The 24,798-nt window shown below is 44.8% G+C and overlaps 1 protein-coding gene across 3 annotated transcripts in view; it reads left to right on the top strand.

The window, feature by feature from the left end:
• Positions 1-24,798, top strand: part of UNK (unk zinc finger) — a 125,323-nt gene that overhangs the window by 48,917 nt on the left and 51,608 nt on the right. For all 3 annotated transcript variants that reach the window (XM_082272720.1, XM_082272718.1, XM_082272719.1), the window contains 4 exons: positions 2,991-3,126; positions 5,811-5,928; positions 6,040-6,124; positions 16,452-16,594. In XM_082272720.1, coding sequence (XP_082128846.1) covers positions 2,991-3,126; positions 5,811-5,928; positions 6,040-6,124; positions 16,452-16,594 — 482 coding nt within the window. The remainder of the gene's footprint in view (positions 1-2,990; positions 3,127-5,810; positions 5,929-6,039; positions 6,125-16,451; positions 16,595-24,798) is intronic.

Genomic DNA, 24,798 nt, shown 5'->3' with positions numbered 1-24,798 from the left:
TGCATTTTTAGAAAATGACATTGGCTGCAGATTGAAAAGGAAAGGTCATTTTAATAACATTCAATTACAATATGATTGGTGTCCCAATTGTATACGCTATCTAGTTTTTCATTTGCTATTTTTTTCCCCCACAAATGTGGAGTTACCCTTTGAAGTAATATTCCAAGTTTCATTTCACTGTAAATAGTTTGTTTGGACCAAGCTTGCCCAAATGAACTTTTTGCTCCTTTTGTGTGCTGTAAACTTGCATAGCTCCCAACTGTCCCTGATTTAGAGGGACTGTCCCTGGTTTGGAACAATGTCCCTCTGTCCCTCTTTCCTCCTCATTTGTCCCTCATTTTGGTCTGATCTATATAGTTGTTTATAAACGACACCATTTAGCTTTCAAAATGTTTTTCCCAGTTCACCTTTCTTCTAATTTTTAAATTGAGTAATATAAATATAGACAAATGTATTATTTAAAAAATTCCATAAAAACCATCACACAGATACGTATAGATAGCCATGCAACAATATGTCCCTAAGCCAAAGGAACCCATGTACATTCCAACATGTCATAGTCTCTATTTGAAGACCATAAATGTGGTCAATTTATGTGGTCATAAATGTGGGTTCCTTTGGCTTAGGAACATATTGTTGCATGGCTATCTATATGCATCTGTGTGATGGTTTTTATGGAATTTATTTAGATTAACTAGTGTATGCCTATAAAGTCCTATCATCTTTAGGGGGACTGAATTCTTCTCTCTCCCCCCCCCCCCCATTTTCCATTTATTCATTTTTGGGATGTGACATCACTTTACTCTGGATCATATCTCAAATTTCTGGAAAAAATGCAAGGCCTCTCCTGAATTCATAATACAAAGAAATGCATGCAAATCACTATACATTCCCTTTAAAACAGACTAGTAGTCTAAAATGAACTATAGCCTAATTTACGTGTCTTATTTGCCTATGCCACCTTGTGAAGTACACTGGCTGCAGACTATTTTTAACCACTTTGAGTAGCTGTAAAGCCAACAGTGTTTTTTTTCATATCTGAAACTACCTGACAGTGTTGCTGTGGAGAATGACCTATGAAATCATGAATTACACTTACCAGTAACAACTTTTCTTGGAATCCTCTACAACAGCACCTACATTTTCCCCTTCAACCACTTGACCTTCAGAAGATTTATCCCCCTTCGTGACCAGGCCATTTTTGGCTAAACGGCACTGCATTACTTGCAAATTGTGCGGTCGTGCGACACTGTACCCAAATAAAATGTATGTCCTTTTTTCCCCACAAATAGAGTTTCTTTTGGGTATATGATCATGTCTGCGGTTTTTATTTTTTTGCATTATAAGCAAAAAAATGCTGACAATTAAAAAAAAAAAAAAAAAAAAAAATATATATATAAAACTTTCTGCTATAAAACACATCCAATTAAAAAAAATGATAAAATCTTATTTTTTGATAAATTTATTCCAATAAGTATTCTACATATATAAAAAATCCCTGTAAGCGTATATTAATTGGTTTGCGCAAACGTTATAGCGTCTACAAACGATGGGATATATATTGGAATTTTTATTTAGTTTTTTTTTTTAACTAGTAATTGACACGATCAGCGACTTCTAGTGGGACTGCGATATTGCAGCGGACATTCCAACACTAACTGACACTTTTTGAGAACCAGTGACACTAATACAATGCTCAGTGCTAAAAATATGCACTGTCACTGTGCTAATGACACTGGCTGGGAAGGGGTTAAACATCAGGTACGATCAAAGGGTTAACTGGGTGCCTAGATAGTGTGTTGTGGTGTACTATGTGTGGTGCTTTTACTAGGGGAAGTAATAGATTTTTTTCCCCTGTTTTGTGGGGAAAGAAAATGTATTACTTCCCCACTGACAGGACAGGACTCTGCCCTGTCCTGAGTAAATTCAAGCAGATCACTGGGTGCCAGCCATAATCCATTGGCCAGCACCCGGTGATCAACACCTGCTTTGTTAAACACAGCATGGCCAGGTCATCGACCTACCCAGCAGTGTCCTGATCTGGCGCACCCGAGCCACCTTGTCACCATATACTTAGGTTATACAGTCGGCAAGCAGTTAAAGCATAACTAAAGGCAAAACTTTTTTAAGTTTTTGGCAAGAGCAGAGAAGGATTAGAAACCCTATCAGTTTTTTGCTGTCTGTTCCACTATTAAGGAGATTTGTCCTCTATTTGCCCTGTTTACTATTATCATTGAAAGTAAAAGAAAATCCCACATTTTGGGTTGTCCCCAGAAAAGTAATAGAGGGGAAATCTTCCAATGGGGAGATTTCTTCTCCCTTCCTGTTTGGCTATGGGACAGGAAGTGAAGGGAAATCTCTGCAACAGTACACAGATGGCCAAAAAAAAATCTGATAGGGGTTAGAACTTAAAACGCTCCCTGCTCTATCCAAGATGAAAAAAAAAAGTTTTGCCTATAGTTCTACTTTACCATATATTTATGTAAAATGGTTGGGACATTATGTTAAAAACTGAATAAGGTTGGTAAGGTGGTAGGGGTGTACTCACAAAGTAAGTACACCCCTACCTACTTTACATTGTATTTCTTCAGTGTTGTCACATGAAAAGATATAATAAAATATTTACTAAAATGTGAGGGGTGTACTCACTTTTGTGAGATACTGTAGGTAGGAGGAGATGCACTCAGGACGTTAAAAAGATGCTGGATTTATATCAGAATCAACAGACATTTCTCTGTACTTTCAGGAATTGTACTTAGCCTGAAAGCTAATGCAGCCATTATATCTAAGGATTAGTAAGCTGCAGTATATTACATTCTTGTTCTCAGGTTTAGAAAATATTTAAGCTGTGTGGGGTGAACACAACCAAAAGTCTCTGCCCCCATCCTCTACCCTTCTACTGGCAGAGTCCATAACTAGACATTTTGCAAATACCAGCCGTGTGAGTGGAGCCATTGAAGTTTATTTAAATTTCTTTTTTTTATTTGCAGATACCACATATGTTCTAGGACACTACAAGACAGAGCAGTGCAAAAAGCCTCCACGACTTTGTCGCCAGGGTTACGCATGTCCTTATTACCACAATAGCAAGGATAGGAGGAGAAGTCCACGCCAAAATAAGTACAGGTATGATATTAGGATTAAATGAGTGCGAATCAGTATAGCATTCATGATTTAAATAAGAATGACTGAAAAATTTTGTATTTTCATCAATTAACAAAATGGAAAGTAAATGAACAGAAGAGAAACCCAAATCAATATTCAGTGTGACCTCCCTTTGCCTTCAAATAAGCATCAATTCTTCTAGGTACTCTTGCATACAGTTTTTGAAGGAACTGGGCAGGTGGGTATTTTCAATCATCTTGGAGAACTAACCACAGATCTTCTGTGGATGTAGGCTGCCTCAAATCTTTCTGTCTCTTCAAGTAATCCCAGACAGACTTGATTATGTTGAGATCAGAGCTCAGTTGGGGCCAAACCATCACTTCCAGGACTCCTTGTTCTTTACACTGAAGATAGATCTTAATGACATTGGCTGTACATTTAGGGTCATTGTCCTGCTGCAGAATAAATTTGGGGCCTCCCTGATAGTATGGCATGATGGATAAGTATCTGCCTGTATTTCTGAGCATTGAGGACACCATTGATCCTAACCAAATCTCCAACTCCATTTGTAGAAATGCATCTCCAAACTTGCAAGGCACCTCCACCATGTTTCACTGCTACCTGCAGACACTCATTATTGTACCGCTCTCCAGCCCTTCAGCGAACAAACTGCCTGCTGCTGCAGCCAAATATTTCAAAGTTTGACTCGTCGGTCCAGAGCACCAGCTGCCATTTTTCTACACCCTAGTTCCTATGTTTTCATGCATAGTTGAGTCACTTAGCCTTGTTTCCATGTCAGAGGTATGGCTTTTTGACCACAATTCTTCTATAAAGACTACTTCTGGACAGACTTCTCCAGACAGTAGATGGGTGTACCTGCGTCCCCCTGGTTTCTGCGAGTTCTGTGCTGATGGCACTACTGGACATCTTTAGATGTCGAAGGGAAGTAAGCATGATGTGTCTTTCATCTGCTTCTTTAGGATTCCTTGTCTGATCACTGCATCTAAAGTTTTCACTGTTGTCCATTTCTTTGTGCGTCTTCAAAAGAGTTTGAACAGTGCATCTTGAAACCCCAGTCTGCTTTGAAATCTTTGCCCAGGAGAGACCTTGCTGAGGCAGTATAACTACCTTGTGTCTTGCTACTGTGCTTAGACTTGCCATGGTGTATGACCTGTGACATGAAACTGTGTTCCACAACCTCACCTTAGTAGTAGAGTTTGGCTGTTCCTCACCCAGCTGCTTCTGTTTTGGTTAATTACTGTGTTTTAACCTACATATGAAATTGATGATCATTAGCACCTGCTTGGTATAATTTATTAATTATACACCCGACTCTAATCCTACAAAATTCTTTACTTTGTGCAAGTGTAGGAATTGATACTGGTTTGAAGCCAATGGGTAGTCACACCAAATATTGATTTGATTTAGATTTTTCTTCTGTTCAGTCACGTTGCATTTTGTAAATTGATAAAAATTAACAGTTAAAATATATATTTTTGAAAGCACTCTTACATTGCTGCATTTTTTCTGCATATGCTTTACTTGTTATGCAGCCAGACACTCCTATGTAAATAAAAATAATGTAAAGAAACCCCTAAAGTGAGCTCCAAACACTTAACCCCTCTCCCAATACACACGCACGCACTGTAACCCTAAAACCTAATCTTGACTTTTCTGTTAATCAAGTTTTGCTCTGCCTTTACTCACCTTCTGAGCCCTACTGTTGATCCTATAATATTTGAGTGGCTACGTCAAGGAACATAGAGACAAGCTTTCTGTAGTATCTCTCAAACAATGGACCCCCCCCCCCCCCCGCTCAGTATTTATTGATTTTATTTTTATTTATTTATTTAAATTGTTTTATTTACTAAGGTAGCTTCTACTACTCTCTTTTTCAATATGTTCTCATTTGAATTTTCTCCATTTGTGACAGGTTTACTTTAAAGTGATTGTAAAGGTTTTTATTATTTTCAAATAACAGACATGGTATACTTAGCAATGGTTTTGCCCAGAGCAGCGCCGATCCTACTGTTCTGGGGTTCCCTTCTAGAGCTCCTGGCTTGTCTTGCCTTCTAAATGCCCCCATAGCAAAGCTACTTGCTATGGTGGAACACGTATGGGCTCAATCTAGACCCGCACTGTGTGCGTCTATTGCAACACACAGTGTGGCTCGGCATGGCCCCCTGCTGCTTCTGAGTTTGAGTTTGATTGGCAGCAGTTGGAGCCATTGTCTCCTGCTGCTGTAATTGAGTCCAGGGAGGGGGGAGAGAGAGAGAAGTGCCAGATCGGGATCAGGCTCAGTAAGTATTTAGGGGAGACAAAGGGGGAGCTGTACCCAAAATGTTTTTTATCTTAATGCAGAGAATGCATTAACATACAAAAACATTTACCCTTTACAATCACTTTCAGCATGCATAATGTTATACCCCAGAAATTGATTGCAGTAGGCACAGAGAAGTTGCCCCATTTGCATTGCCTGTCTTGGCATAGCTCACCCCATCAGACTCTATCTGCCTAAAGGGGCATCTTCCATTGTGAGTAACAGACAGGTGCACAGTTTTGATCAACTGTGCTTCCCCCTAGTTTATTTTAGAAGTATGGAGGTTATAGCTTGGCCCCCTGGAGATTTCTATCTAGGTTGCATTGTGAATGATCTAGCTCTGGTTACCTGGTTTACCTGGATTTCATATTCTTTTCTTCCATAGATCTTCCCCCTGTCCAAATGTGAAGCATGGCGATGAGTGGGGTGACCCTAGTAAGTGTGAAGGTGGAGATTCATGCCAATACTGTCACACTAGAACAGAGCAGCAATTCCACCCTGAGGTAAAACTTCCCCTCTCTTGTCCCTTTATCCAACTTTTGTTCTGATTCTCACCATCTTATGGGGCTATGGTGTGTCATCAGTTCTAACATTCGTTTTCCCCTCTTGCATAGATTTACAAATCTACAAAGTGCAACGATATGCAACAGTCTGGCAGCTGTCCACGCGGGCCGTTTTGTGCCTTTGCACACGTTGAACGTAGGTTATTTTATCACACTTCAGTGTGTAACTTGTACACTGTATTGAAAGTAATTAACTAATCTTTAAAATACATCTAAAGTAAAAAAGTTTTTTTTTTGATAGTGTGCAAGTGCTAGAACCCCTGTGATGTTTTTTTTTTTTTTTGCTATAAGTGAGAGGTAGCACTGAACTTTTCAGATGGATGGTTTCAGACCCATGTTTTTGTGAATTATGAGTGTTGTAGGGAGGATTTCCTAAGGCAGCTCAACATGAAAGTGCGTGACACTTGTATTGATGAATGGGGAGTGCCATAATGAATAGGGAACTTCATTTTATTTATTTTATTTTGTATACCTAAAACATTTGGAACACAGCCTAGGTATTGAGCTGAAGCTACATACCACACAAGACCCTTAAAGTAAAACTAAAGGCAAAACTTTTTTTTCTGGTTTTGGATAAAGTGGAGATGGATTAGAACACCTGTAAAGTTTTTATTGCAGTCTGCGCCCCTGATTCCCTCTCTCTATTTGTCCTGTTTACCATTATCATTGAAAGTTAAAGTAAAAGAAAATCCCACTTTTGGGTTGGCCCCAGTAAAGTAACAGAGGGGAAATCTTCCAAAAGGGACACTAGTTCTGGGGACCTGGGGGTCCCCAAAAAATTCTCCTAATTTGCAGGGATTTCCTCTCACTTCCTGTTTGACTATGGTTGTGTAGTAGAAAACAAATCTGACTAGTTATAACTCTACCTTAAGTCTAGTACACACTATAAGAAAATTGGGCAAACATTTTCGTCCAAAGAATTTTCATACGATTTTCGTGTAGTGTGTACACAACTTTCGACAGCCGATTCAGAATTTTGGTATGAAAATTCTCGAAGGGACCAACTCCAACATTTTTCTCATACAGGAACAGAACTAACGATTTTCTTTTAATGTGTACCGTTTTCTTACAATTTTTGTACAAGAAAAATCAGAAAATAAAGACTGCGCATGATCAGAAACAACAAAAAAAAAAGCCTTTGTAGTACGAGAATTTTCGTACGAATTTTCACTCATTGGTTCTGATTTTGCTGTGAAACAAGGAGGAAAATCGGACGATCGTTTGCTTGATTTTCTTATAGTGTGTAACCCACTTTACTCTATGCAAAATGAAAAAAACATTTTCTGTAGTTTTAGTTTAACACACCTCTAATGGCTCTTAATCCAACGATTCCAAGTATTGGAAATCTTGGATTCTGGCACTCCTCATCCATTGGATTTTTATTGAGGGCCTGTGTCCCTACTGGGGATATTTACCCTCTATATTTCTGCTGGGGGTCATTTGTTTCTGATGTGGATCCTGGTCAGGTTTTAGGAGGAAATCTTCCAATGGGGACACATGTTCTGATAACAAGAGAGGATTTTCTCTCACTTCCTGTTGTGTCTATGAGCCATCCCACAGACGACAAATCTGACTGGGGTTCCAATAACTTCCTACTATATCCAAAACTAAAAAAAAAAACACATTTTGACCATAGATGCACTTTAATTGCCTTCTGCCCAGTCTATAGACGAATGATGACCGAGCAGAAGCTCTCCCATCCTGGGTTGATGTCATATGATGTCCTCTCAGTCACACACCTCGCAAGGGCCCTGTTCTGCAGCACTGTCTGTCATTCGCTGTGTCCCCCGAACAAAGCAGATAACAGATCACCAGGCCTGTGCCGATAGATACCATGTGATCCCTGTGACCAATCATAGCGATCACATGACAGCTGTACACAATAAATGGCTTTCATTCATAGCCATTTATTATGTACTATTGTGTTGATCTCTGTGATTGGTCACATTGATCACATGGTACACACAGGGCCAATCATAGTACAGCTATACTGTGTGATAGCTATGGGCAAGCACAGCCCTGCTTATAACAGTGTGTAAAAAAAAAAAAAAAGTCCTGATGACTTCTCCAGAGTAGTACAGTGTCACTATGACAACACTGTACTTCTCTGGTCCCAGTATGTAAAAAAAAGAAAAAGACCATTGTAAAGAAAAAAAAAATGTTAAAAAAATTTAATTTTTATTTGCAAAATTGAAGAAAAACTAATTTCTCTTTCGTTCTTTGACTGACACAGCTCCTTATTTTCTTGACCATTGGGTTATACTGCCCCCCCACAGGAGTAGGACTCTAGGTAGACAAACTTAACTACGCCTATGAGACAGTCACAGAGAGTATACTCCCACTCTGCTATAGGTATTACGTTTTTTTCTGCCTAGTCAGGAGTAAGAACCGAGTTCCTTGCTGGGATCTCTGGTCCTGGCAATTTTTTCTTTTTAAATTGAATTTTTTTCCTCGTTATTATTTTGTTCCTGTGTGATCTACAATCAAGTGTTGGAGTGGGTGACGAACTAGATATTCTAGATCCTTAGGGTTCCCTCAGTCTGACCAGCGAGCGCGTGCATACCGCAGCTCTGCACTAGGTTGGCCGCGACATAGCCCCACTGGACAAGGGCTGGACTGCAAGTTAAATGTCTCACAAGACTTCAGCCTGAGTTGCAGCGTTTCCTCCCACATTACGATGGAGCGGTGGTCTGTCCGGAGCAGAGCCCACCCTGTTCCTGGTGTGGTGAGTAGCTGTCCCCCCTCTACCCCTGGAGGGTTTTGGGGTGGACGTGGGCCAGACCCTCCGGCTCCCCTCTCTCCCTGTCCCTCCCTGTCAGCATTCCCCCCTGTCTCAGTGGTCTATTGCAGGCCTTTACCCCCCCCCATCTGCCCACACAACCCTCCCCCCCAGGGTGGACATACCTTTTTAGGTTGGCCTGGGGTGTTGCACTGGCTATGGGGGTGGGGGGGAAGTATGGCATCGGCGACGAAGAAGCGAATCCCTGGACATTCCTCTCCCTGATCGCCACATGGTGTGCAGTTAGTCCGGTGCTGTGAGTACCTGACCGGTGGTGGTGAGTCCTTTTGTGGGGTTTTCTCTCCCTCTCTCTGCTATTGCAGCGGTAGTGCTCTGTGTTGAACCTTGTGGTGCCACAGCGCAGTGAGGTGTCCCTTACAGTGTTCTACACCTTGTTTGTGTGGGTTCCCCTCTCCACTCATAGAGTCCCTGGAGCATATTTCACCACCTGATCCCCTCTCAGAGGCTGTCTGGCCCTCCGGGTCCCAACAATTGACTGCACTGATGACGGTCCTGGAGCCCTTGGTGTCCAAGGTGGATTTGGTCCTGGGCAAATGGGCTAGCAAAAAGCATCCCCCGCCTTCACCTGTTTTCTCTGTCTCATCAGATCCAGAATCAGATTCGGCCACCGCAGATGCAAGTAACCCTTTGGGGTCTGCGCCCAGGCACCCCATGTGCTCAGATAGGATGATTCCTCTGCTCCTCTAGCCGCACGTGAAAAGGTGCAAGTAGATGCACTGATTGCATCAGTGCGGGAAACCTTAATCTCCCTGGCGGTATGATTATTTCAGATTTTAGGTGCTTAAAGCGGTACATTGTTTTGCACAGAAATCTGTTGTTTTACATTTTAAAACTCACCTTCCCCTGTGATCCCCCACCGTCCTCCCCCGCTGTCCTTCCACTGTCCTCCTGCTGTGTGCTTGGCCGATGCCGGCACCTGTCTTCCGGTTCCCTTCCCTGCGAGCGTTGTGACGCAGGGGGGTGGAACTGGCGGCAAATTCAAAAGTGTAAATACACTAAATAACATGATACAAAGCTGTAATCCTAACCGATTTCACTGTATCATGCCATTTCACCACAGGATTGCACCTGGTGACTTTTCCAGTGCCCTGCCTGTGCTTTTCCAGTTCTTTGTGCCTTGAAAATAGAAAACGACCATGGCGTCCAAAAAGCATTATTTTTGCACAAAAGCACTTTTAGACGAACTGGAAAACAGCGACAGCGAAACTGAGTTACTTGAAGAACTGAGTGATAGCAATTCGTGGGAAAATTCGTCATCAGGTACGGAAAGTGACGAGAGGGACGATTCTGATGTCTCTTTTTGACACATAGCTCCGTTGGAAATTCTGAAGAATCATTTGATATACCTCCCAAATTCCACAAGCTATGTGTCAGCAAGAGACATCAGAACTGTCGCTGTCGTCACTTTTTGTACCTGATGACGAATTTTCCCATGTATCGCTCAGTTCTTCAAGTAACTCAGTTTCGCTGTTGCTGTTTTCCAGTTCATCTAAAAGCGCTTTTGTGCAAAAAAAAACACTGGTCGTTCAAAATTTTCCAGGCACAAAGCACTGGAAAAGCACAGGCAGGGCACTGGAAAAGTATCCAGGTGCAATCCTGTGCTTAAATGGCATGATACAGTGTGATCTGTTAGAATCACAGCTTTGTATCATGTCATTTAGTGTTTTTACACTTTTGAATTTGCCGCCGGTTCCACCCCCCCTGCGTCGCAACGCTCACAGGGAGGGAACCGGAAGGCAAGTTCCGGCAATCGGCCATGCACAGAACGGGGAGAGACTGTGAGGAGGACGACGGGGGAGGACGGCGGGGGAGCGCAAGGAAGGTGAGTAAAGTTTTGGGGTAATGCCGAGTTTGGCTCGGGGTTACCGCTTTTGGTATTGAAAATTAACCCCCGAGCAAAACTCGGGAATAACGCCAGGGAGGTTAAAGATGGAGGATGCGACTAATGCAGCATCGGAGGCATGGGTCAATTTTAGCACCCACAGGTCCTCAAAAGCGGCGAAGGTGTTCCCCTTTCCTGCCTTCTTTAACAATTTTGTCACAAAACAGCGGGGGTGCCCGAAACGCACCTTTGCAATCCCTAAGCGTTTTGCAATTCGGTACCCCCATGAGGATTCCCTCCTTAAAAAATGGACGGTTCCTTCAGTAGTGGACTCTGGTTTCCAGGTTAAATAAAGCCACCGTAATCCCGGTTGAAGAGTCCCCTGTCTTCACAGATCTGGCTGATAGGGGCTTTGACCCGCCATATGTTCACTGTGGCTGGTTCGGCACTTTGACCGGTATTTACTATTGCCCTGGTGGCGCATGCTATGACAGAGTGGGCAAAACTTCTATGCCAGGATCTGGAGGGGGAACAGCTCCCCCCTGCCTTTGCGGAGCTGGCGGATCAGTTGGTCCAAGGGCTACAGTTTGTCTATAATGCCTCTTTGGATGCCGCTCCCTCAGCAGTGGTCATGTGGCGTGTTATCTGGCTGAAATGCTGGTCTGTGGACCAGGCTTCTAAGAAGGCCTTATCCGATCTTCGATTTGTGGGGGATCGCCTGTTTGGAGCTTCCTTGGATGACATCATTAAAGGCCTTACAGCGGGAATGAGTACTCTTCTTCCTCAGTCTTCCAAGGGTAAGGAGTCCCATCGCAGATGGGGGCCCTTTTCAGCTCAAAAATTTACTTTTCGTCCCTCTGGGTCTCAAGACATGGGATCTAAGCCCTTTAGGGTCTCCTGCAGGGTTTCTAAGAGGTCTAGGCCCGGCAAGCCCCAAGTAGGTACTACCAGACCTGCAGACAACACTTCCTCCTCATGAAAGGGCACCCTCAACCGTATCTGGAGTGAGGGGACATCTTTACTGGTTGCCGGATCCCTGGACCTCCCTGATCAAGGACAAGTGGGTCCACAAAGTCATTTGCCCCGGCTACAAGAAAGAGTTTTGATCGTACCCTCAGGAAAGGTTCTTCCCTTCCAATCTGCACTTGTCCCCGGATCGCTTAGGGGATCTCTATGGGGCAGGGCAAGACTTGTTACTTCAATGGGTGATTGTTCCTCTTCCGACATTGGAATGTTTTCAAGGTTTTTACTCAAATCTGTTTACAGTTCCCAGGAAGGAAGGCAATGCGTCCATTTCTGGACCTCAAGGAGCTAAACTACTTTGTGTGGCTACAGAATTTCCAAATGGAATCCATTCGCACGGTAGCGGCCTCCCTACATCAGGGGGATTTCCTTGCCTCCATCGGCATCAAGGATGCCTACCTTCACATCCCAACATGTGCCGCCCACCAACGCTTCCTCCGCTTTGCCGTGGGCGAGGAGCAATATCATTTTATGGCGTTACCCTTTGGTCTTGCCTCTGCTCCTCGGGTGTTCACAAAAGTACTGGCCCCGATGCTAGCATTGCTGCGTCAGCGGGGGATATCGTTACTAGGGTATCTTGACGATCTGCTTTTGCGAGCAGAGTCTTTGACTGCTCTGTTGGACATCTTGGAGATTACTCTGCGAACTCTGAAGGAGTTCGGTTGGATTCTGAATCTTCAGAAGTCTGTTCTGGTTCCGTCCACAAGTCTGGACTATCTGCTCTGACACTGGACTCTGCCTCAGCCGGAGTGTTTCTTCCTCAGGAAAAACTTTAGAAATTGCAGGAGGCAATTCAGCTTCTGCTGTCCAGCATACGGTCATCTCTTCGGACTTGCATGCGGGTGCTGGGCCTGATGTCTACCTTTTGAGGCGGTTCCATTTGCACAGTTCCACATGAGATCTCTGCAAAAGGAGATTGTGAATAAATGGAACAAGGATCCTCAGTCAGACAATCTGAACCTGTTGAGCCGGAGTACGAGGGGGTCCCTTAAATTATTGCTTTGTTCTCTGGCACTTAGGGAAAATAATTTCTTCCCCTGTACTGGGCGGTCGTCACCACGGATGCCAGCCTGTCCGTGTGGGGAGGCGTCCTTGACACAGAGTGTGCTCAGGGGGTCTGGACTCTGGATAGTCCAGGCTACCAGTCACTGTCCTGGAGATCTGAGCAATCAGACTTTGTCTGGATCATTGGACAAGTCGTCTCGGCTACGGATTCAATCAGACAATGCCACAGCTGTGGCTTATGTCAATCACCAAGGGGGCACAAGAAGTGTCCTGGCAGATTGGGAAGTAGCTGGCATTCTAAGGTGGGCAGAACAAATTGTTCCAGCCCTCTCTGCTGTACACATTCCAGGGGTGCAAAATTGGCAGGCGGATTATTTCTGTCAACAGGCGTTGGACCAGTGGGAATGGTCACTTCATCCAGAGGTGTTTCGTCAGTTGTGTCTCTGATGGGGTACTCCAGAGGTGGCTCTGTTGGCATCTCACCTCAACAGGAAAGGTTTGTGGCATGGTCTCAGGATCCTCTAGCCGACGCCACAGACTCATTGGTGGCTCCTTGGAGTCAGTATCATCTGATTTACGCCTTTCCTCCTCTCAAGCTTCTGTCGAGACTCCTGTGCAGGATCAAGGCAAAAGGGATTCCGGTCATCCTCGTGGCTCCAGACTGGCCTTGCCAGTCTTGGTACGCTAATCTGGTACAGCTGGTCGCCGATGCTCCTTGGAGATGTCCTCTCAGGTAAAGATCTGCTGTCCCAAGGGCCAATCTTCCATTATGCCTTACAGTTGCTGGCTTTGACGGCTTGGCTGTTGAATGCCAGGTGCTGAAGGATAGAGGGTTGTCTGAATCGTTGATTCCAGCGCTGTTAAAAGCTAGAAAATATACTTCTAGGAAGATTTACTATCGTATTTGGAAGTCGTACATTGCGTGGTGTGAATTTCTCAGGGTTCACCCTCGCTACTTTTCAGGTACTCAGATCTTGGCTTTCCTCCGACGAGGGGTTGAGCAGCGTCTGGCCTTGAGTACCATCAAGGGCCAGGTCTCGGCCTTGGCGGTTTTCTTTCAATGTCCATTGGCCACACATTCCTTGGTGGGTACCCTTATCCAGGGAGGGAGACACTTTGTTTCTCCAGTCCGTTGCCGCTGTGGGACCTCAATTTGGTGTTGCCCGTTCTCCAGAAGCCTCCCTTTGAAAATATTCCCTGTCTTGTCGTTCACCTTACCTGGTGGTTCACAAGGATAAGGTGGTTCTTCAGGAAATTGCTTTACTTTCCCTGGATATGGTTTGGGCAATAAGGGTATACCTGGCAGCTACGGAGTCTTTTAGCAAGTCAGATTCATTATTTGTCCTCATGGATGGACCTCGCAAAGGGCTGGCTGATTCTGCTGCGACCATTTCGAGATGGCTCAGACAGACTGTGGTTCAGGCTAATTCCATTAAGGGTCAGGTTCCTCCTTTCCATGTTAAAGCGCACTCTACCCGGGTGCTTAGTGACTCCAGGGCCTTCCGTCATCAGGCCTCATTGATGCAGGTTTGCAAGGCGGCTACCTGGTCGTCTGTGCACGCGTTCACAAAGTTTTATAAGGTGGATGCGTTGGCATCTGCAGATGCTACCTTCAGCCTCAAGGTTTTGCAGGATGCTGTTTAGAGGACCTGGTCCTCTTTGAGGGTGTATTGTTTTTTTCAGGTGAGCCCCAGTTGTTTATGGTTGAGCTTCATGTTACCTGGTTGGCTACGATTTAGCCTTGGGAATTTTTATCTTGTTGTTCCCACCCCTCATGTTTGACTCTGCTTTGGACCTCCCAATGGTCAAGAAGTTAAGGAGCTGTGTCCGTCGATGAATGAAGGAGAAAATGGGATTTTTGACTTTCCGTAAAATCCATTTCTCTGATTTTCATTGACAGACACAGCACAAGCCCTTCTATGGAGTTAGGTATTTTTCTTCTGACACTGCTTGTAACAAAATGGAATACCTATAGCAGAGAGTGGGAGTATACTCCCTTGAACTGCCCCATAGGCGTAGTCAAGTTTTTTGTCTGCCTAGTGTTCTACTCTTGCAGGGGGCAGTATAACACAATGGTCAAGAAGATAAGGAGCTCTGTCCATCAATGAACATCAGAGAAATGGATTTTACAGTAAGTCAAATATCACATTTTCTTTTTTCAAAATTTTCAGTCTTTTCATTTATTTAGCAAAAAATAAAAAGACCCAGTGGTTAATAAATACCTATAGAAATACATTAGGTGCAGCACAATGGAAACAATTACACAATAACAAATAAAATTCAAAAATAACATATTATAAAGGTTCAAATCTGTGGTTCCAAATGTTAAAAATTGTAAAATAGCAGCAGAGCCCAGATTACAGCTCAAAGATCCACGTGAGTGAAAGGAGATCCTAGTAACACTTCAGGTGACAGTAACCTCCACCAACAGATAAATTGCTCACTCACCTCATAACATGGACCCCTGAATGAACAGAAGGTCAACCAAGCCTGTCCCACCTTGAGATAAATATAGGAATCAGCGGGAAGTCATGATTCTCAACAGGTCCTGATCACATGCGGGTAAACAAAATGAAATCAAGTGCTCTCTGCTAGCTTATAAAAATATTGCTTTACCAGTAGCCTGTAGTCATAAACAGAATGCCGATTTGTGTCGGCAGAGCAGGATAGCAGTGGGGGACGTCATGCATAGTAACTGCTCACCCCTACTTTGTAGGACTTCACCCGCTGCTATCCTGCTCTGCCAACACGAGACTGGCATTCTGTTTATGACTACAGGCTATTGGTAAAGAGGATTGTTTGTGAGTGGATTTTATTCCTATTAAAGCAATATTTTTTAGAGCTAGCAGAGAGCACGTAGTTTCATTTTGTTTACCCACATGTGATTGGGACCTGTTGAGAATCATGACTCCCTGCTGATTCCTATATTTACCCCAAGGTGGGACATGCTTGTTTGATCTTTTGGTAATTTAGGGGTCCATGTTATGAGGAAGCAAGCAATCTATCTGTTGGTGGAGTTTAATGTCACTTGAAGTGTTACATGGTTCTCCTTTCACTCACGTGCATCTTTAAATTGTACTCTGGGCTCTGCTGCTACTTCGCGATTTTTAACATTTGGACCTTCATGATTCATGTTATAAATTTTATTTTTTATTGTGTGATTTGTTTCTATTGCGCTGCACTTAATGGATCTCTATAGGTTGTATGAGGCTTTGCGATTCATCCTCTAGTGTCCAGCTAGCAATAGCAAATTCATTTAGCTTAATAGTGTCTGTCTGCGCTGATTGTATCCTGTTTAAATGGTGATTAATACCCTCAAAGGAAAGCTCTAGTTGTCTCAAAAAAATGATAAAATTTCATTTGGGTACAGTGTTGCATGATTGAGTAATCGCCATTCAGGTGTGACAGTGCTGAAAGCTGAAAATTGGCCTTGGCAGGAAGAGGGTGAAAGTGTCCGGTATTGAGGTGATTAAAGTTAATTGTCATGAATAGAGTAACTGTTTCAAAATATCAGCTACCCAACTGCTTTTTAGGTAGTGTGCAAGTGCATACAGCTTCTGCAAGAGTTGGTTACATATTAGATCTGGAGCAATGAAGCTGAATATGTTCTGCTTTACTCAGTGACATCATCAGAACTAGTTTGTTGCTGGTAAAAAGAGAGGGTCATTGGCTTGCTGATTGTTTATGACACATTCACTTCATTGTAAGCTCAGGAGGTGACAATTTGTCCCAGACACAAATTGCTGCAGATGCTGCCTCTGTTTTTAATGTCTTACCTGCTTGCTTAATAGTATTATAATGTTCTTGTTATAGAGTCTCTCCTATGTGATGACTTACAGTCTCCTTCAGCTGTGTCAAGCCCTACACAAACTGGACCTATTATGTATATGCCTTCGGCTGCTGGAGACTCTGTTCCTGTGAGCCCATCCAGCCCCCATGCACCTGACTTCAGCAGCGTATGTTGTTGCACTTTATTTTCCTTTTTTTAATAGAAATATACTTCTATTTGCTTTTTTTGCTGTTGTAATTCCATTTTTATAACCTTACCCACACTTTCTTGTTAACAGGACTTGTGCAGGGTATCTTACAGTATAGTCCAGTAGGTAACAGTAAAGCTGGTCATACATTGATCAAAACTCAGCTGGTTCAGAGTGGTCAAAAGCAGGCTTCTTCATCTTCTCTCGAAGGGATATGTTGGGTCATTTTTCATTGATCAGCAGTTGCAGCCAATTAGCTGCAGCCGATGATCAGTGTATTCTGACAGTGGTGGGTGCCAGTGTCAGAATAAATTGTCTCAGCAAGGGGGGGTTCCTCCATCCACCTCTTATGTACAGTACAGAAAAAAAAAAAAACACGTATGACCGGCTTTAAACCATGTGAACACTGTAATCTAAGAGACTTTGACTTACACACACCCTACCATGTGGGGTCATTTTTGCTGAGGGGTGGCTGTTATTTTCTGCCTGCACAGAACCCTGCAGAGTGAGAGGAAACAGCAGATCTATGAAGAGACAGAAAGATGTGAACCCCTCAATTGGGCTTTATCACCAGAGAAAGCTAACTGGCGTGTAGGAAAAAAATATTTTTGGATTAGTCATATTAAAGTAAGGGCTTGTGTATATAGGCGACAGACTCCAAAACAAGTCAGATTTGAGTTGGTTTTCTTGGTTGCCTTTCATTTGCTGAAAGAGTGGCATTGAACTGCTTCATGTTTCTTTTGCATTCACATTGATTTCTATATCAAAGAAAGCCCCAAAGATGCAAACAAAAGAACCTTAACTATTTGAAAGCTAGAGAGGCTGGGGTTAAGTATAAATTGTCCAGGTAAAAAAAATATGCATTAGTGCATCCTATCATTCCCCATCAGTGCAGCCTCATTAACGCACATTAGAAAAATTACTTATTTGCAAAATTTTATAAAAGAAACAAAGAAAAAGGTTTTTTCTCTTTTGTTCATTGATGAACACAGCTCTCTATTATTCAGAACCACAGGGCTATATTGCCAACTACAGGAGTAGGACTCTAGGCAGAAAAAAAGACTTTACTACGTCTATGGGCAGTCCTAGGTGGTATACTCCCCCTCTCTGCTATAGGCCTTCAGTTTTTTTCTGCCTAGCCAGGAGTAAGGACCTAGTTCCCTCTCGGGATCTCTTGTCCTGGTCATTTTTCCATTTAAATGTTTTTTTTCTCTTGTTTTTTTCCTGCGAGATCTTCAATCAAATGCCGGACTGGGCGAGGGGCTGGATAATCTTGATCCAGTGGTTCCCCCAGTTTGGCCAGCACTCGTGCAGACCACAGATCCGCGCTAGGTCCAGCTGTGACATAGCCCCACTGGACTGGCCTGCATTCGCTGCGTTCCTCCTGGCTGACAGCCCCCATTTCCATGGCGAGGAGGTTCTGTCTGGAGTGGTGCCCGCCTGGTTCCTGGTATGGTGAGTAGCTGTCCCCCCCTCTCCCCCTGGAGGTTTTGGGGTGGACGTGGACCCCCCTCCTGGGATGGTCGGACCTTTGGGTTCCCTTCCTTCCCCTCAGACCCCCCCGGATGTTGGTGGTCCCTGTGGGTCATCGCAAAAAAGCATCCCTGCCTTCCCCTGCCTCATCTGTCTTATCAGATCCTGAATCTGACTTGGCCGCCGCAGACATGGTCCACCCTGTGGGGTCGGCAGCCACGCTCCCTGATTTATCAGATAGGCAGAATGATTCCTCCACACCTGTAGCGGTGCACGAGAAGGGAGAAGGCGCTAGTTGACGCACTGATTGTATGTGCGGGAAATTTCAAAAATGGAGGATGAAGCTGCGGCGGAGATGCCAGTCCCCTTTGGCACCCACAAGCCGCCTCGCACGGCAAAAGAGTTTCCTTTTCTCTCCTATTTTGACGGATTCGTCTCTAAAGAGTGGGAGCGTAGAAAATGTCCCTTTGTGGTTCCTAAACGCTTTGCGGTGAGGTACTCCTTTGCAGAATCTCTTCTCAAGAAGTGGACTGTTCCACCAGTGGTGGACCCCCATCGGTTTCCAGGTTGAACAAGGCAACCATGATTTCAGTAGAGGAATCTCCAGCTTTGAAAGATCAGGCTGACAGGAAGGCGGAGTCTGTGGCCTGCAATATGTTCACTGTTGCTGGTTCAGCGCTTAGGCCAGTCCTGAATATTGCCCTGGTGTCGCAAACTCTGGCCGAGTGGGCTAAACTTTTGCGCCGTGACCTAGAGGGTGAGCAGATTACCTCTGCCTTTGCTGAATTGGCAGACCAGTTGGTCCAGGGACTGCAGTTTGTCTGCAATGCCTCTTTGGACGCGGCTCCATTGATTTCTAGGCTGTTTGCTTCGGCAGTTGTGCTTAAGCATGTATTATGGCGTAAGTGTTGGTCTGCGAACCAGACTTCTAAAAAAGGTCTGACTGATTTACCCTTTCAGGGCAATTGTTTGTTTGGGGCTACCCTGGATGACATCATTGAGAGTCTCACAGGGGGGAAGAGTATTTTTCTTCCACAGTCTGGGAAGTGAAAAGAACCTTGTCGTAGGCTCACAAGACGTTTTTTTGTCCCTCAGGGTCCACTGACCAGGGTTCAAAACCGGGATTCTGTAGACCTGCGGACATGGCTCCAAAGGTGCGCCTCATCCGTACCTGGGGTAGGGGGACGTCTTCGCTGGTTTCCGGGCCCGTGGACCTCCTCGGTAAATGACAAGGGGGTCCATGAAGTTACACTGTCCGGTTACAAGATAGAGTTTCGTTCTTGCCCTCCGGAAAGGTTTTTCCCTTCCAATGTGCGTCTGTCCCCGGACGGATTGCAAGCTGTCTTCGGGGCGGTGCAAGACCTGTTGCTTTAGGGTGGGATTGTCCCGGTTCAGGTATCGGAACGCTTTCAGGGTTTTTATTTAAATGTACATAGGTATGGACCATAGGGTGAGTATCTGGATAGAGAACTGGCTCCAGGGGAGAGTCCAGAGGGTGGTGATAAATGGGGAGTACTTGGATTGGGCGGGTTTGGAAAGTGGGGTCCCCCAAGGTTCTGTCCTGGGACCAATCCTGTTTAATTTATTCATAAACGATCTAGAGGAGGGGATATCTAGTACAATCTCAGTATTTGCGGATGATACTAAACTAAGCAGGCCAATAACTTCCATGCAGGATGTGGAAACCTTACAAGCAGACTTGAACAAAATAATGGGGTGGGCAACTACATGGCAGATGAGGTTTAATGTTGAAAAATTTAAAGTAATGCACTTGGGCATCAGAAACACGAAAGCAAACTACTTACTAGGGGGGGGGGGGACCTCTGGGTGAATCTAAGATGGAAAAGGATCTGGGGGTACTTGTGGACAACAGGCTTGGCAGTGGCATGCAATGCCAAGCCACTGCAAGCAAAGCCAACAAAATACTGGCATGTATAAAAAAGGGGATTCACTCAAGAAATAAAGAGATTATTTTCCCACTCTACAAGACTCTGGTCCGGCCACATCTGGAGTATTCCGCCCAGTTCTGGGCACCAGTCCTCAGAAAGGCTGTGCTGGAACTGGATGGAGTCCAGAGAAGGGCAACAAAAATAATTAGGGGAATGGAGGACATCAGCTATGAGGAAAGACTACAAGCATTGAACTTATTCTCTCTGGAGAAGAGACGCTTGAGAGGGGATATGATATCAATGTACAAATACTGTACTGGCGACCCTAGCACAAGGAACAAACTTTTCAGAGAAAGGGAATACAATAAGACACGTGGCCACTCACTAAAACTAGAGGAAAAACGGTTTAACCTTAAAACACGTAGGGGGTTCTTCACTGTGCTCTTCCACAAGCAGTAGTATCAGCAGGGAGCATCGATAGTTTAAAAAAACGATTAGATGGGCACCTTAAAGACCACAACATAAAGGGGCGTACAATGTACGGTTAACAGCAAACACACACACACATCATAGGTTGAACTGGATGGACTGATGTCTTTTTTCAACCTCACAAACTATTGGCGCTTTTCCACTGCATGGAACGGATCGGTTTGGCTCGCTTTGTCGCTTTTCCACTGCATGGTACTGCATGGTACGTGTTAGAACGGTTCGGTACGTCTTGGTACGGCAGTGCTTTTCCACTACATGGTACGGCTTGGTACGGCTCGCTTAAACAGTACCACCTCGGTTGTGGTTCCAAGCATTCTGTACCTATACCATATCCCACAATCTTACATGCAGCCTTGATTGTTTGTCACTACTAGCCACTGATTGGTCAGAGAATTGTTGTAATCCCACCTACTTACTACTTTAGTGGAAAAGCAAACCGAGCCGAGTAGAGCCTATACAGTGCCGAAAGGTGCCGACTCGTACCACAGCAAACCGGGCCGAGCAGGGCCAAGCAGTGCTGAGTGGAGCCGAGCCGCTACTTGCAGTGGAAAATTGCCATATGTAACTATGTAACGGTCCCAAATAAGGAGAGCAAGGTACGTCCGATTCTGGACCTCAAGACCCTGAACTGTTTTGTGCGGATACTTTTGTTCAGAATGGAGTCCATTCGCAGGGTGGTGGCACCCCATATCAGGTGGATTTTCTTGCTTCTGTCGACATCAAGGATGCTTACCTGCTTATTCCAATGTATGCCTGACACCAGCGCTTCCTCCGTTTTTCTGTGGGAGAGGAGCATTATCAGTTCATGGTGTTACCTATTGTTTTCGCCTCCACTCCTCGGGTCTTCACAAAAATGTTGGCCCGGTTCTGGCGTTGCTACATCAGCGGGGGATTGCAGTAATGAGCTACCTGTATGACCTCCTATTGCGAGCGGAGTCCTCTGCTGCCCTGATGGACAAAGTGGAGATCACTATACAGGCCCTGAAAGAGTTTGGTTTGCTTCTAAACTACCAGAAGTCTGCTCTGATTACATCCAGAAAATTGGATTATCTGGGTCTGACTCTGGATTCAGCTCTGGCCAGAGTGTTCCTTCCTCTGGACAAAATCCAGAAGTTGCATGCTGCAATTCATCTACTGCTGTCCTGAAGATGGTCCTCCCTCCAGACTTGCATGCGGGTGCTGGGCCTGATGGTATCTACCTTTGAGGTGGTTCCGTTTGCAGAGTTACAAGGTCCCTTAAAAAGGAGATCCTGGTGGAGTGTCCTAGGTCTCTGGACAATCCGATTCGGCTGTCCCCTTGTATTGGACAGTGGTCACTACAGATGCCAGTCTGTCCTGGTGGGGAGGTGTCTTGGGACTGAGCTCCGCTCAGGGTTGTTGGACGCTGGAAGAGTCCAGACTACCGATCAATGTCTTGGAACTTCGGGCAATCAGGCTGTGCCTGGATCACTGGACTCCGGGGGGCTTCCAGTGCGGATGCAGTCGGACAGTGCCACAGCTGTGGCTTATGTCAATCACCAGGGTGGAACAAAGAGAGTGTTGGCAGCCCTGGAGGTACTTGGCGGTCTCTGGTGGGAAAAACCCTTCGTTCTGGCCCTCTCCACCGTACACATTCCGTGAGTGGAAAACTGGCAGGCGGACTATCTCAGTCGTACCAGGGAGAGTGGTCCCTTCATCCAGATGTATTTCATCAGATATGTCTCCAGTGGGGCACCCCCAGGGTAGATCTCTTGGCATCCCGGCTCAATAGAAAGGAACCAAGGGTTTTGGCAAGGTCAAGGGATCCTCTGGCAGGCACCACAGACGCTCTGATGGGGCCAGTATCGTCTGAGTTACACTTTTCCTCCTCTCAAGCTTCTGCCACTGATTTTGCGCAGGATCGAGGCCGAGGGGATTCCGGTCATTCTAGTGGCCCCCGACTGGCCTCGCTGGTCTTGGTACGCCGACCTGATGCGATTGGTTGCCGACATCCCTTGAAGACTGCCTTTCAGGGAGGATCTACTGTCCCAAGGATCAATCTTCTATCTTTTTTTACAGTCATTGGCTTTGACGGCCTGGCTGTTGAATGCTAGGTGTTGAAGGATAAAGGTTTGCCTGGATCTGTTATTCCGACACTGTTGAAGGCTAGGAAGATCTACCATCGTATGTGGAAATCGTACATTTGGTGGTGAAAGTCAGATTTTTAATTTTATTTAATGAAGTGTTGAACAGAAATTGGCTTTGAGTACCATGAAGGGCCCATTGTCGGCCTTGACGGTCTTATTTTAACAACTCCTGGCCACGCACTCCCTGGTGCGTTTCTTTATTCAAGGGGTTCCACATCTAACTCCACAGGTGGGGTCTTCTCTACCGCCTTGGGATCTGAACTTGGTGCTTTCAGTTCTCCAGAAGCCTCTCTTTGAAAAATTTCAGGAGATTCCCCTGCTTACGCTGTCCCAGAAGGTGGCCTTTTTGGTGGCTATCACCTCTGCATGCAGGGCGCCGGGGCTGGCGGCGTAATCTTGTCATACCCCTATTTGGTGGTCCACAAAGATAAGTTGGTTCTTCCCCAATGTCTGTCGTTTCTTCCTCAGGTAGTCTCTGATTTCCATTTGAATGAAGACATTGCATTGACTTCCCTGTATCCCAGGCCCAAACATCCTAAGGAATGTGCTTTGCATGCCTTGGATGTGGTACGGGCGATTCGGGTGTTTATGATCACGAACGGGCCAAGAAAATGGCTGTTGCCTTCTGCAACCATTTCCAGATGGATCAGAAAGACGGTGACTCAGGCCTATTCTATCAGTGGTCAGGTTCATTGATGGACACAGCACCCACCCTTCTATGGAGTTTTGATACTTCTGACACTGCTTGTTACTAAACTGAAGGTCTATAGCAGAGTAGGGATGTATACCAGCTAGGACTGCCCATAGGCATAGCCAAGTCTTCCTTCTGCCTAGTGTTATACTCCTGTAGGGGGTGATATAACCCTATGGTTCTGAATATAGAGCACTGTGTCCATCCAATGAACTCAGAGAAATAGATTTTACAGTAAGTACAAAATCCTATTATTTCAGGAGGCAGTCTTCAATCTATAAAGTGATTTATGGGGTAACAAACTGGCTCTGGCTCTCAGGCAACATCCAGGTTTTCACTTTTTTCTTTTTTAGGAACCCTATGTCTTAGGAGAAGAGGCAGATATCTAGGTTTAGGCTTCTGTCCCCACGGTAGCTACTTTGTGACCTTGCCATAGCACCCTTTCTTGGGTTGGAATAGCAGGAAGTGAAGGAGAAAGGGTCCAAGGAAGCAGGCTTCTCCCTGGTGGACAAATCCTCTGAAGAGTACGCCCAGACCTCTAATATGTCTTGTTCAAAAAAATCCACAGTGAGTTTTCCCAGAGGTGGTAAGAAACTAAAACTGTCTCTGCAGGAACCTTTAGGGCCTAAGGTGTCGAGATGGGGTCTTGGAAAGCACCCAAACCAACCAAGTCCTTTCCATTGCATCCTCACATTACAAGGACTGGGCCCAATGCAGTTCACTCCGGATGGAGGATGGAAGTTTTCATATAAAGTTGTTGGTCCCTGCAGTGTCTTTCTTAAATAAGACCATTTGTTGGTGTTTAGGGTCCCTGTGGACAAATAATTTGAGTTCCTGTTTAAGGTGTCCTTTGTGTGACTAGTGTGGCATTGCATCTATGGGGGTTTGTCAGGCTTTGCTGGTATGGATAAAGTTCATGGTGAAAAATATTTAGATGTAATTTATTGGCCAGACACTCTTCCCTGAAGCAATTGTGTACAACTGTGAATGGGTTGGGCGATTCTCTCTAGAAACTCTCTTGCCTGGGGCCTATATCAGTGCACAGAGGTGAGTGCTGTGGCTAAAATGCTGGTTAGCAGAGCTTCCTTGCAAGAAGCAGTAGGAATGTATGCCTTGCAAGGGAAAACACTGGGGTGCACTGATCCGACTTTTCTAGTCCCGATACCGATGCCTGGCTTTGCGGATCTGTCGATACCGATCCGGTACTATTGTTTTGTTACAACAATTGTGCATTCAAAATATAAAATATTATGTAATCAAAGTCAAACTCTCAAAAAATTAAAAAGAATAAAATGTATCCACAAGAAAAAAAAACTGTTTATTGCTTGAACATACAATAGTAATCAAACAGTAACAGTATTGAACTTTGCTGTAATACCACCTCCCCTCGAAACATTTACTTTGCAGACATTGCAAACAGTCGTCAAACTAGTTGGCGCTGCAAGCGTGTAATATCTCCACACAGCCAACTTTTTGGCGCGCTCCATGTGCGACACACACGTGAAACTGATGAATGACGTAGGTTCTGCTTCGACG

The sequence above is a fragment of the Pelophylax lessonae genome (assembly GCF_965119305.1).
Source record: "Pelophylax lessonae genome assembly, chromosome: 11".
Taxonomy (NCBI): Eukaryota; Metazoa; Chordata; class Amphibia; order Anura; family Ranidae; genus Pelophylax; species Pelophylax lessonae.
Note: the sequence above shows the minus strand (reverse complement) of the source record. Positions and strands in the feature narration are given on the sequence as shown.